The sequence below is a fragment of the Euprymna scolopes genome, chromosome 5, assembly GCF_053919585.1.
Source record: "Euprymna scolopes isolate OS-2025 chromosome 5, ASM5391958v1, whole genome shotgun sequence".
Taxonomy (NCBI): Eukaryota; Metazoa; Mollusca; class Cephalopoda; order Sepiida; family Sepiolidae; genus Euprymna; species Euprymna scolopes.
The window spans coordinates 79,930,628-79,943,571 of NC_136486.1; the positions used below are offsets into that span (position 1 = coordinate 79,930,628).

The 12,944-nt window shown below is 29.4% G+C and overlaps 1 protein-coding gene across 2 annotated transcripts in view; it reads left to right on the forward strand.

Annotated features, from left to right (window-relative positions):
• Positions 1-1,382: 1,382 nt before the first annotated feature.
• The window catches only part of LOC145276880 (ubiquitin-conjugating enzyme E2 R2-like), a 168,986-nt gene continuing 157,424 nt past the window's right edge, over positions 1,383-12,944 (forward strand). The window contains exon 1 of one of the 2 annotated variants that reach the window (XM_080128305.1): positions 1,383-2,374. In XM_080128305.1, the coding sequence (XP_079984431.1) occupies positions 2,198-2,374 (177 nt within the window). In that variant the 5' untranslated portion in view covers positions 1,383-2,197. The remainder of the gene's footprint in view (positions 2,375-12,944) is intronic. The other variant, XM_080128302.1, reaches the window with a different exon arrangement.

The window sequence follows — 12,944 nt, forward strand, 5'->3', positions numbered from 1 at the left end:
TACGAAAAAAGCCATTTTAAAATTTTTGATAAATAAATTAACAATTTTTTTTTAGCGAGCCGAATAATGCATGACCATTATTAAACAGAGCATGCTTTGAATAATCGATACAAAAAAAAAAAATTCGATAAATATTGTGCCCTTTGTGTTAAAAATAGCATCATTTTTTTCGATCTCGTTTGAAAACGTTTGCCGCCTTTCGACTACGGTGGACCAAACGCGCTGAAATAATTTTTTTTTATTCTGCTTTAAATTGCCCCCTCCTCCCATTTTGGGGAGCCTGGCCCCCACACACATACACATTAAAAACCAAACTCATACAAATGGTCACCCATCTGGTACTGGCCAGCCTCAGCTTAATAATACATTGAAATTTTCGTCACTGAAAAATAAGTTTTTTTGGCCTGTTTAGTCTTCCATAGTTTTCGTCTCATCGAAAGAAAACGTAAACAGAGTCGATCTGAACTCTTCGGCGACGCGAAATATCTGGTTACATATATGAATAAGTGGAATTATTTGAAATTCAGGTACTTATATTATAATATTTTTGCATATTCTCTTAGAAAATCATCCTAAATCTTAGTTAGACAATAAATGAATAAATAAATTATTTCAAAAACCCTTTTTTTTTAAATATTTAAGTACGTTTTTTGTGCAAGACAAAAAATAACAATTGTTAACTTTTTGGGAAAATTTAACATTTAAAATTGAATTAAAAATAGTAGAAAAAGTTTTACATTATTCTGTTTTCTATATGATAAAATTCAGGGTTTTATCTTTCTGGAAAAAAAAAGTTACTCAGAAATAATGGATTTTAATAAATGTAATTTAGTTTTAAAAAACAACAACAACTTGATTTTGCGGCCATTTTTGGCGGTGCCTATATTTAACCATTTTCTTATAAGATTTCCAACTAGCATTCTATGTAAGATTTTCCTCCTCATTTCCTAATTTTTCTCTGTTCCTCCCATAATACGTTTTCTGACGGGAACTTAGGAGATAATTATTTGAAATAAACGAATGTAAAAAAAAAAAAAAAAAAAAAAAAAAAAAAAAATCACTACTATTTGCTAAAACATCAATTGAATTCAAGTCTCATCAAATATCTTTATTATTATTATTATTATTATTATTATAGTATTTTCTACTAGGGAAAAATTAAACAAAAAGGTTTTTTTACTAATTTAAAAAGCAAAAAAGTCTACAAAAATCGAATGCAACATCAATTTCGTTATTATTGAAATGTAAAATGCGAGAAGTAACAATTCAGATTCTTTAAATTGAAATTTGTATACATTTATTTATAACCGTTTTTTATGAAAGATTTTAAACTCACCATATGTATTCAATTTTTATGCTAACTAAGCATTAGTGTCACAACAATCAGATACTATCATAATGTATTTAATCCTTATATTTAGATTATTATTTTATGCTTGTATCAAAAACAAGTACTATTGCTCTCAAACGATTGACATATTTATTTTCATAATGCACTTTTCCTACCGTCACTCGAGTAAGTTTAAATGATTGTGTCAATACGACTACTACTAATGTTACTAATCTAGAAGAAATGTTTGCAATCATTTTAAATTATTTTTTATCTCTTTAAAGTTACTGTTAGAAACCTTTTTTGATTCTATTTTCAATTAAGGGACGAGTTTTTGCCCCCCCCCTTAGAGTTCTTTCTTTTTTTTTTCTTTTTTTTTCCCCCCATTCACTGTGACGTCATAAAGAAATCGCCATTTTTCGTTCAACACAAAGGCCTTCCATTCCTCTTCGTTGTTTGTTGTTGTAAACAGATTTATCGGTTATTTGTTTCGTGTCTGAAATCTATATCACTATAACAGATAGTAGTATGAGATTTTAATGAATTTTAGGCCTACTAAGAAAAAAAAAAAAAAATAGATTGGGCAACGCATCCGTAACGCGTGTTGTTTTAGTTCTACTGCAATAATACTACAAAGTCTACTGCACTTCCACTGCAGCGAGTACTTGTCTTACTAATTTATATTACCATTGCTTTTTTACTGTGACAAGAAAAAAAAACTTCAAATCAAGACGAAAGTGAGTCAAAACACGTCTGAAATAGAGTGAAGTTGTGCACTAGTTGCGAAACCAAAAGCAGTAAAGAAAAACCATCCACCAAAGAAAGTCTTGTTCGTGGCAAAGGTTTCTTCCTGGCGCACAAGGAAGCATGGCGCAGAACGCCACGGGCGGTGCCGTGAAGGCTTTACAATTGGAACTTAAAAAAATCCAAGAAGAACCAGTCGAAGGTTTTCGGGTCAATCTCACAAACGAAGAAAATCTGTTTGTGTGGGAAGTGGCGATTTTCGGTCCTCCAAGTACTTTGTATGAGGGGGGGTATTTCAAGGTGAGTATTTTTTATTGATTCTTTTTTTTTTTTCCTTCTGGAATCTTTTTAAATGAAATAATGTATTAATGTAATGTATTGAAAAGAAAAAAATATTTTCTAAAGATTTTTTAGACAAAAAAAAAAAAAAAAAAAAAAAAAAAATATTGGTTTAATCCTGAGCTTATCGACAAACTTCGATTTCTCCTTCCCAAACCTTGTTTTTGTTGTAGAGTTATCCCGGAGAGCCAATCTGTCACACTTGTCTAATTTTAAAATTTATTTATCGTGAATAATAAAGCTGTTCATCCATTTTATTAATTTTGTGTTTTGTGTCTAGGTTTAAAATGTTACTTTACTATGTTCAAGAAATCTTGCTTTTATAAACAAATGAACTATATTCCCCTCCTATTGCATGGCACATAATATATTAGATAACTGCCCCCCCCCTACATTTGTTAAGACTGCAACAGTGATTAAAATTATTACTCTCCAATATTGCCACATTTATATAATAAACCTTTTCTATATTATGTGCTGTTTGTTTTTGTCTGAATTTTTATTCAGTTCATTTTTTTATTTAATCACGAAGACTTTCTTTTTTCCTCCTGATTTCCTAATTTTCTCTGTTCCTCAGCAGCACTTCTTATGCCCGGCAGTGCCTGCCACCAATCACAAGTAGGAATTGTCTTAAATTAACTAATTAATGGCAACCGTTTGAAATTGAAGAATATTTCTCCGTTTTGAATATTTGAAAATAAAACTAATTTTTATCTGTTTTGAATATTTTCTGATTTTACAATATTTTATTTCAGTTTATTTTACTTTTCAAAATGAAATTAGTATTAAAGTGTGGTATCTGTTCTCGTACTACAATTTATTTTCTCTCCTCGGCCAGTGATTTTCTAGACAGTTAATTTTTATTTTGTCCCAATCCAAAGTACGCCTTTTAAACGAGATGGGTGTACGTGGGTAGACAGATTCTTTGTGTTTACTTGCGTCTCCATAAATGTAGACAAGGTCGATTTTTAACGTGAGGAAAATCCATTTTCCGTTTCAGCCCTCCAAAAGAGCACTAGGTACTGTATCTTCAACGCGCGGCAGATTTACCTATGTAACCCAATGTAACTGTAATTTAATATTAACTGTTATACCACTTAAAAGATGCTTAAAATAAACTCGTAATATTTAAAAAAAAATTTTTTCAGTGTACGAAAATGAAAATGCGAGACCAAAATCGTGTTTACATTATCGACGCCTTAAAACAACGTTCCTATGTAATGACCATTTTGAAGCTGTAAACATACGTTTAAAATATCTAGCAAAAATCAACCAATGGTAAGATTTTCAGGTTTGTATTACTGTACACATAGATTCGAAAAAGTTGTCAAAAAAAAAAACAAATATATAACAAATGTTATCAAAGGCAAGATAAGTTACTTTTCTACCAAACTGGATATGTTTTTAGTGTTTTTAATTAATGTAACATGCTTATTATTTATAGTCATGTTTGTAGCATGTTTATTATTTCTGACAACTTTTTCGAATCTGTGTACACAGTAATACAAACCCAGATTTTCATGAAATTTTCGATACGTATTCAATTTTAGGTACTTGTATAGTTTAGTCAAGACATTAAAAAATGAAAATATCGAAAAAAGTTTAAATTGTATGTATCCTTTATGGAACGAAGTTCTCCGAAAAATTTTCGGTAAATATGAAGAATTACTCCACCCTCGAAAATTCCTTTAAAATTATCAATCTCAGAGGTTCTCGGAGTCGCTGAAAACGAAAATAACGTTTAAAATTATGGTAAACGAGTAGTTTCCAAGATATAAAGAAATGTTAGTTCTAAAAAAAGTGGGGGATCACTTTTCTATAATAATATAACGTAAAATGTAATATAACGTAAAATGTAATATAACGTAAAAACGTTTTTTTTTGGGGGGGGGGACAGGGGGCTTTCTTTCCACCCTCGGAAAATCCTTTAAAATTACCACTAACGTTTAAAATTCCAAGGAACAAGTAGTTTCCAAGATATAAAGAAATGCACTCACTTTATGGTCACGGCTGCCGGTTTGTTTATCGTTCTTTTTTGGAGGGGGATTCAATTATAGAACTTGTATAGATTTTTTTATAGGTCCTTATGCAGTTTAATTAACCGTTTTAACGTAAGTAACGTGCCGATATTAACCGAGCAGAAGAACTGTTTAATATTTAAAATTCTGTTTACATTTGCCGCGGCCGCCAAAACACCCCCGCCCCTCCACCGCCTCCCACCAAATGTAAACAGGTAATTTCAAAGGATTTTCCGAGGGTGGAAAGAAAGTCCCCCCCCCCCCAACAAAAATCATGGCCACACAGTAGTGGGTGATCATTTTGCGTTAAGTTATTATAGAAAAGTGATCCCCCACTTTTTTAGAACTAACATTTCTTCATATCTTGGAAACTACTCGTTTGCCGTAATTTTAAACGTTATTTTCGTTTTCAGCGACCTCGAAAACCTTCATGAGTGGTAATTTTAAAGGAATTTTTTAGGGTGGAGTAATTCTTCATATTTACCAAAATTTCACTTGATTTCATCTAGTTTTTTTTTTTTTTTTTTTTTTTTTTTTTTTTTTTTTACAGCGAAAAGACAATTTGTTATGCAAAATGTTCGATTTTTAGGAAAAAAAAGCTAGGGGTTTGTATTACTGTACACAGAGATTCGAAAAAGTTGTCAAAAAACAAATATATAACAAATGTTATCAAAGGCAAGATAAGTTACTTTTCTACCAAACTGGATATAATTTTCGTGTTTTTATTCAATGTAACATATTTATTCAGCTCGAAAAACATGCAGTGTTTATCGATGTGTTGGAAAATTCAAAATGGCGGCCGACTCTCTCTTAAACACGGTAAGTTCGGGAAAAGGTGTTATAAATAATAAACTAGACAAAATACTGTTAGAAATTCGCTCAATATATATTACCGTGACATAGATTGATATATATTCGGTGTTTTTTTAATAGTATTTTGTCTAGTTTATTATTTATAGCACCTTTTCTCGAACTTACCGTGTTTATGAGAGAGTCGGCCGCCATTTTGAATTGTCCAATACATCGGTAAACACTGCATGTTTTTCGAGCTGAATAAATATGTTACATTGAATAAAAACACAAAAAATATATCCAGTTTGGTAGAAAAGTAACTTATCTTGCCTTTGATAACATTTATTTGTTATATATTTGTTTTTTGACAACTTTTTCGAATCTGTGTACAGTAATACAAACCCAAAGCTAGTATTAAAGATGGGGAGGGGTGTCAACGCTTTAACTGGAGTTATCTCCCTTTGGAATTTCTAGTTCAAACAATTTTTTTTTTTAAATCCAAGATGACTGCCTTCAACGCGCTCTCGTAAAAACGTTTTTTCCGCTGTAAAAAAAAACCTACTTGATGAAATCAAGTGAAATTTTTTTCCGGAGGACTTCGTTTCATAACGGATACATACAATTTAAACTTTTTTCGGTTACCCATTTTTTAATGTCTTCACTAAACTGTACAGTGTACAAGTACCCAATTTTAATTTAACTTATATTTTAAAAGCAGTTGTAGTTAGTTTTTTATTTATAACACCTTTTCCCAAACTTACTGTGTTAAAGAGGGTGTGAGACGGAGACGCCATCTTGAATTTTCCAATACATCGGTAAACACTGTATGTTTTTTTAGCTGAATAAATATGTTACATTGAATAAAAACACAAAAAATATATCCAGTTAGGTAGAAAAGTAACTTATCTTGCCTTTGATAACATTTATTTGTTATATATTTGTTTTTTGACAACTTTTTCGAATCTGTGTGTACAGTAATACAAACCCGAAATTTTTTTGTGTTCTACCCCCCCCCTCATGTTACGAAAACTAAATTTACGTCCATAAGAATTGAAACATTTCATAAAGCTGAAGTTTTAATCATAAAAAAATAGTTATTTAAACCCATTATTTCACTTACCTTGAAGTTGTAAATAAAAAGTGGACAAAATCAATATTGTCTTGAAAATAATCAGCGTTTTTTTTGTTTTTTTTTTCTTAGTAATATATTATATATTAGTTAAATTACAAAAAAAAAAAATAGAATAATAAAAAATTAATTTTTAAAAGATTTAAATAGAATAAAATTCCAATATTCGGCGATATGACGTTTTAAACATAGGGTTTTGAGTAAGGTTTTCCAATTTTTAAAAAAGTTTCATATAATATAAAAAATGACTTAGCAATTATCAAATAACTAATTCAACTACAACTTAAAATTATTGTAATTGTTAAAAGATGTTTATTTTTTAGCGGGGAGGGGGGTCAGCTTGATTTTAGTGCCGATTTTCAAAAATATGTACGGAGGCCTTCTAATTAATAAAATTTACATAAAAAATAGCAAAAAAATGCTACTTCTCTGATTCAATTAAACCGACCAACGGTTTCCGTAAATAGTGTGCACAATTATACGATAGACAAAAAAAAAAAAAGTAAAACCTACGGGCCTCTCCAAACCGTTGTGTGGAACGTCATTATTATACACATTAATTAGTGACGTCATCATTTCGTGTGTGTCTGGGTCAATTTCTATGGAAGATCATTTATACAGAAATTTATGAATAAATAAAATGTACAATAAAAAATGGATAAAGAACAATATAAAACTTACCTTTTGTAAAACAAATAGATTTTTGATAACGAATTACACAGGCGATACAATTAATTTTAATCTGTTCTGTTGATACATATATCTAAAGATTCTGCTGCTTACAGGCGTCCATAGTTTTCTGGAAAAAAAAAGCGCAAAATTTGATTATCACCCTCTGTCATTTTTAAATAATCAAATCCATCAAATTTTTTTTTTATTTATTTATTTATTTATTTATTTTGCTTTTGCAATTTTTATCTCAAGAATCATATATTCTATTATATGAATATATTTTTTTATTATTGGAAACCTGTTATATAAAAAAAAATTGTTTGAACTTTATATCGCGTAATATTTGAATTTAGTATCATTTAAAACTTTTTAAAAATAATTCTTTTTTAGAATTTTTTTTTTTTTTTTTTGTAATTGAAAAAAAATTATCAAGAAAGTGTTTTTATGTCCAATTTTATTTACAACTTTAAGGTAAGTGAAAAAAAATAAGTTATATATATTTAAATTATTTGATCTTTTCAGCTTTAAAAAAATGAAATTTATCGGCCTACATTTATTTTGTTTAATTTTCGTAACATGAAATACGGGGGGAGGGGAGACCTAAAAAAATTTAATCTAATATATTTAACGAAACCTACTTTTATTATGTAAGTTTAAAAAGTTCTTCATTAAATAATGAAGAATAAATATCGAAAATTTCGGGAAAATATGACTATTTGATTTTTGCTAGATTTTTAAAACATAAGTGTGTCTACAGCTTAAAAAACGCTACTACATAAAAATGTTGTTTTAAAGCGTCGATAATGTAAAGTTTACATTGTAAACCGATGTTTTTCTCGCATTTTCATTATTTTTGTATGCTGTAAAAAATCTTTTAAAAATATTAACAATTTATTTTAAGCTTCTTTTGAGTGGTAAAAAAGTTAAGATGATAATATTAAATTAGTTACATCGTGTTATGTAGGGTGGCGTGCGTTGGCGGTACCTAAAAAAAAAAAAAAAAAAAAAAAATGAATTTAACTTGAAAGATAGAAATCTAAAAAATGTTTGGCACAAGTACCAGAACAGTTTATCGCCTGTACTTAAGTTTTAATCACTTTTTCAACCAATCTGTTCTCACTTTTAATCTTTGTTTATTCAAAGCAGACGAATTTTCTTAAATTTCAAATGATTGCCTTGATTGGTTAATTAAATTAATTGGAAATTCGGAATAACTCCTTGTTCTAAGGGAAGTAACTATTTTAACAATTAACAAAAATGATTTTTCAGCTTCATTTATTAACAAAGGTAACATTAATAACAATGGAAAATGCGACAATATTGTAATTTTTCTTAAAACATAAGTCATTGTAAAAAAAAATGATTTTTTTTTTTAAACTATAGTAAAATAAAACCTTGAGTTATTTCGAATTGCCATTATATCTTTGGCGAGCATAACAATTTACAGGCAACATTAACAAAACATTCTAGACATTTATAAATTTTTATAAGTTGTAGATGTTTTTTTTTTTTTCCAGTTATATTAACTTTTACTTTTAATTAAACCTTTTTCTAAATTAAAACAACAAAAAATCAACTGATTGAGTGAGTGATAATCGTTGAAAACGAATTGTCAGATAACCAGATTTTGATATAAAGTGTTTAAGTAGTGGAAATAGTTGAAGGTTTACAAATATTCTAAAATAATATTTCTAAAATAATTAGTCTCATTGTGTGTTTGATTTCGCTGAGGGTGATAATAATAGCAAGTATTGTTTGTTTTTATAATATATATATTTTATTATCGTTTTATCTGTTTAGTGACACATATTTCCGCTGCCGAATCGTATCAATGATTCATTTAGTAACTTCGTCAGATTTGATATATATATATATATATATATATATATATATATATATATATATATATATATATATATATAAAATCTATCAAAAACAGATTTTTTTTTATAAAAATCTATCTTAGCGAATAGTTATTCCCTTCAAGATTTTTTTTTCTTATAAGTAAACATTTTCGTTACCATAATTTTAAACTGTCTAATTTACAGATTTGAACCGAACCAAGCAAACTTTTATCCAACTTAACTAAACCTAAAACTTGTGTTAGTCTCAGGACTCCAAAGGTGAATTCCTTGTCGCCATCTTTGTTTTCGTTTTAATTTAAGCACTCAAAGCACTATTTGGATTTCAAACTTGATAAACGCTTTAAAATAAGGGTACTCTGCTGAATTAATAACGTTATTATTTAACATGGGGAGCAGAAGGTGTTTTGTACCTATTCTGTACTTTAATCTTACAATCGAATAAAAAAATATATCATAAAACTTTAATTAAACTTGGAAATACGATTTAAAAAATAGCGCGGATCAGTAATTGCATTATTAGTACCAAAATAAGATAAAAACACCAAAAAACATATATACGTAGGTAGAAGAGTAACTTGCTTTTAGTAACATTTATTTGTTGTTTTTAGTCAATGTTTGTTTCGTTCCGTTGTAAAACTTAACCTGCATTATAGAATAATTATTTTCATTGTTTTACTATTTTTTTTTTATTAAACGGAATAAAAACTGATGTACAAATGTGAAAAATAAAACATTTTATTAAAAATGCAGGTAAAAAATGCACAACTTTTAAAATAGCACCTGAGGAATAAATAGTAAAAACCCACCGAAGTAGAAAGTTATCCTTAATTTAGACAATCGACACTTATCCCCCCCCCCCAATGACAAGCCTCATAAAAATCTTGACATGTTAGCGATTGCTTTAATTTTTTTTTTTTTTTCTTTTTTACAATTCGATTAACATGTCCACGATGAGTAACAAAACCGATGTATTCGTTCCGATGTCGTTATTTGTCTCTTTTCGTCGTCACCACGCAATAACGTTTTGTGTGTTGTCAGAATTTCTAACCGATAAATTCTATCATTTTAAAAGTTACTGAAATTCAAATAGCATCTACTCTCTTCTTCATAGACGTTTTAAAAAGAGCAAAACTTAAAAATCCAACCGCATTTTCTGAACTAACTAATGCAAATGCACAGAATTATAAAAAATGTTAAACCTTTATTAGGAGTGAGGAGGAGGAGGAGCTATCTTTTCGAAGGCATGCTTTTATGCATCCCTCTATCCAATACTTCTTATGTAATTTATTGTACATTGAATTAATAGAATTCGATTGCGATCTCTTTTTATATAAATCAATTATATATATATATATATATATATATCTCATTGCTTTACTGCAAACGACTTAGATAATCTTTTTCTTGTTCCTATTTACCCCCTCCCCCCCCACGAGGGCAGAGTTAGACACAAGGTCGGGTTTTAATGTGGGGAAAATCCAGCTCCTCAAAAAGGGCACTCTGAATAGGAATGAAAATAAAAATTGTCTCAGTCATGAAGGATTTCCCCTCCCCTGACCGAGAACAGAAAAAATGAAATGCAATATCAGAACAGATACTACTTTTTGTTCCTGGCCAAAACTGTTAGTTTATCAGAATTAATCGCTCCTTTCTTTTCTACGTGTGAGATCATTTCCTTGGGATTCGTGACGTGAAACCTACTCCAGTGTTTACAAAAAAAAAAAAATGCAACTTTGATTTGCAGAATAGAATATTCCTAACAATTATGTGATCATTGAAAATGTATGCAACCATCGATAATGTAGTAGTTACTATAACCATTTATGCACCTCTTCAACTGACCTTAAGTTAAAAAAAAACATTTTCATCCATTATTGATGAACCATTTGTCTAATAAACAATTGGACAGCTGTGCTTGCGACTTTTCCCGAGTATGAAAAACGAAATTTAACAAAGTTTTTGTTGCTAATTTACTTCTGGTGTTTCATCAAAGAACCTCGTTTACAAATACTTTTTCGGTATGCCGAGCAGAACGATCATGTTACGCCACATATCCAACTGAACACCAAAGTTGAAAATTGTCCAATACGTTTTCGGTGTTAACTGCGGAAAGATTATTTGAAAGAAACAACAAAAAAAAAAAAAAAAAAAAAAGGGGGGGGGGGCAACAATATGCAGAGGATGATAAAGAAATCCTCAAGATATATCAACCAAAGATGCTCATTTAAAATAAATAAAAAATAAATAAACAGCGTACGAAAATAATGAACATTAACAGAACCCGGAGTTAAAAACATCAGCAAACAATTAGAATGAGGCTGTCCTTCAATAGAATAATAGGTGGAGTACTGGAGTATTAGTTCGGATCAGACTGAATTAAAAAAATCAACTTTTTTTTTTTTTTTTTTTTTTGTAGACAAATATGGAGGACTGTTTGAGATAATACTACAAGAAGTAGCACCACAGTTAGGCATCCACCTTTTTATTTATTTTTTTATAGAGATTTTAATTTAAAGTGACTTGTAAATGAGTTAGGTCACTCTCTTTTCTTAATAATCTGATAATTTTGTATGTAAGTAATAAGATTTGATAGAAACATGTTCAATATCAATAAAGGTTTTATCACTCTGTGATCTTCGTTGAGTGATTTCAGCCATCTCTCTGTCCCGAACTATCAGCTGCCATGTGGGGGCCCATGTGTTGTATCAGGTCGTTCCTCCATCTCATTTTTGGTCTTTCCTTTGGCCGCTTATGTTTACGAGGTGTCCATTTTGTTGTCCTGATGGACCATCTGTTATGCCTGGCTATGTGCCCTGCCCATCTGTGTTTGGATGTTTTGATGGCAGTATTGATGTCAATAACTCTTGTTTGTTTATGGATCCAGATGTTTATCTTTCTGTCTTATAGAGTGATGCCTAACATTATCCTTTCCATCTTCCTTTGCGCCACTGCCAAGATTTCACTTTGGCGAGTTGTCAGGGCCCATGTTTCATTACTATAGATCATCACAGGTACTATATATTCATAGAAGATCTTCCCTTCGATTAACATATTTGCTTTTCGGCTTCTCATGGTATTCTCCACTTTGCCAAAAATTGCCCATCCCAATGCTATCCTTCTCTTTATCTCAGGGAGATCTCCATCGTTCCTAAACATTTTGCAATTTTTTTAGAGTGGTAAGAAAATGGGGGTCAATTTTTTATGAGATTTAATGATGGAATGAATCGGTAAGTAGTGTGATTTGTGAGATTTGGTTAAACAAAAAAAAAAAAAAAAAAAAAAAAGTAGGATTCTGACAGTTTATAAAATTTGCTGAAATATATTTTATAAAATAAAAATTCTTATTTCATTATGAAATTGGATGTCTGAATATTAGTTTTCATTATCATTATTGAAATTATTTGAACTTTTAATCACATCTGCATTATCTTTGCAATAAATATTGATTGTTGGAATCTATTAAATGAGTTTTGATTGTTTTCATTAGGCACCTCCAAAAGTCACCACAGAATTAATCCCCCCCCCGTTATATGTAAAACGATGTAACTTTATTATAAGTTAATATTATCAATATAACTTTCGTACCATTTAAAAGAAGGGCAAAATAAACTAGTAATAATTAAAAAAAATTTTCATTGCGAGACGAAATCGTGTTTACATAATTGGTGCTTTAAAATAACGTTCTCATGTAGTAAGCATTTTGAACGGGAAAACATATCCGTGTTTAATAAATCTATCAAAAATCAACTAATGGTCAGATTTTCGTGAAATTTTTGATACTTATCCATTTTAGATTCAAATTACATATAAATAAAATGAAGTTTCCATAAAATATATGAAGGGAAATATTTTTTAGTACGTATCCCCCCCCCCCATTTATTTTTTCGAAATTTGAACAAAACATATTTAAATCTATCGAAATTTCTATTTATTATGAAACATAAGAGATCAAATAAGTAAAACATTTATTTTTGTTTTAAATTTAAATACACGTATTGAACAAAAATTTACCTTAAAGTTGCAATTAAAAAAATGATATAAATTTAATATTTTTT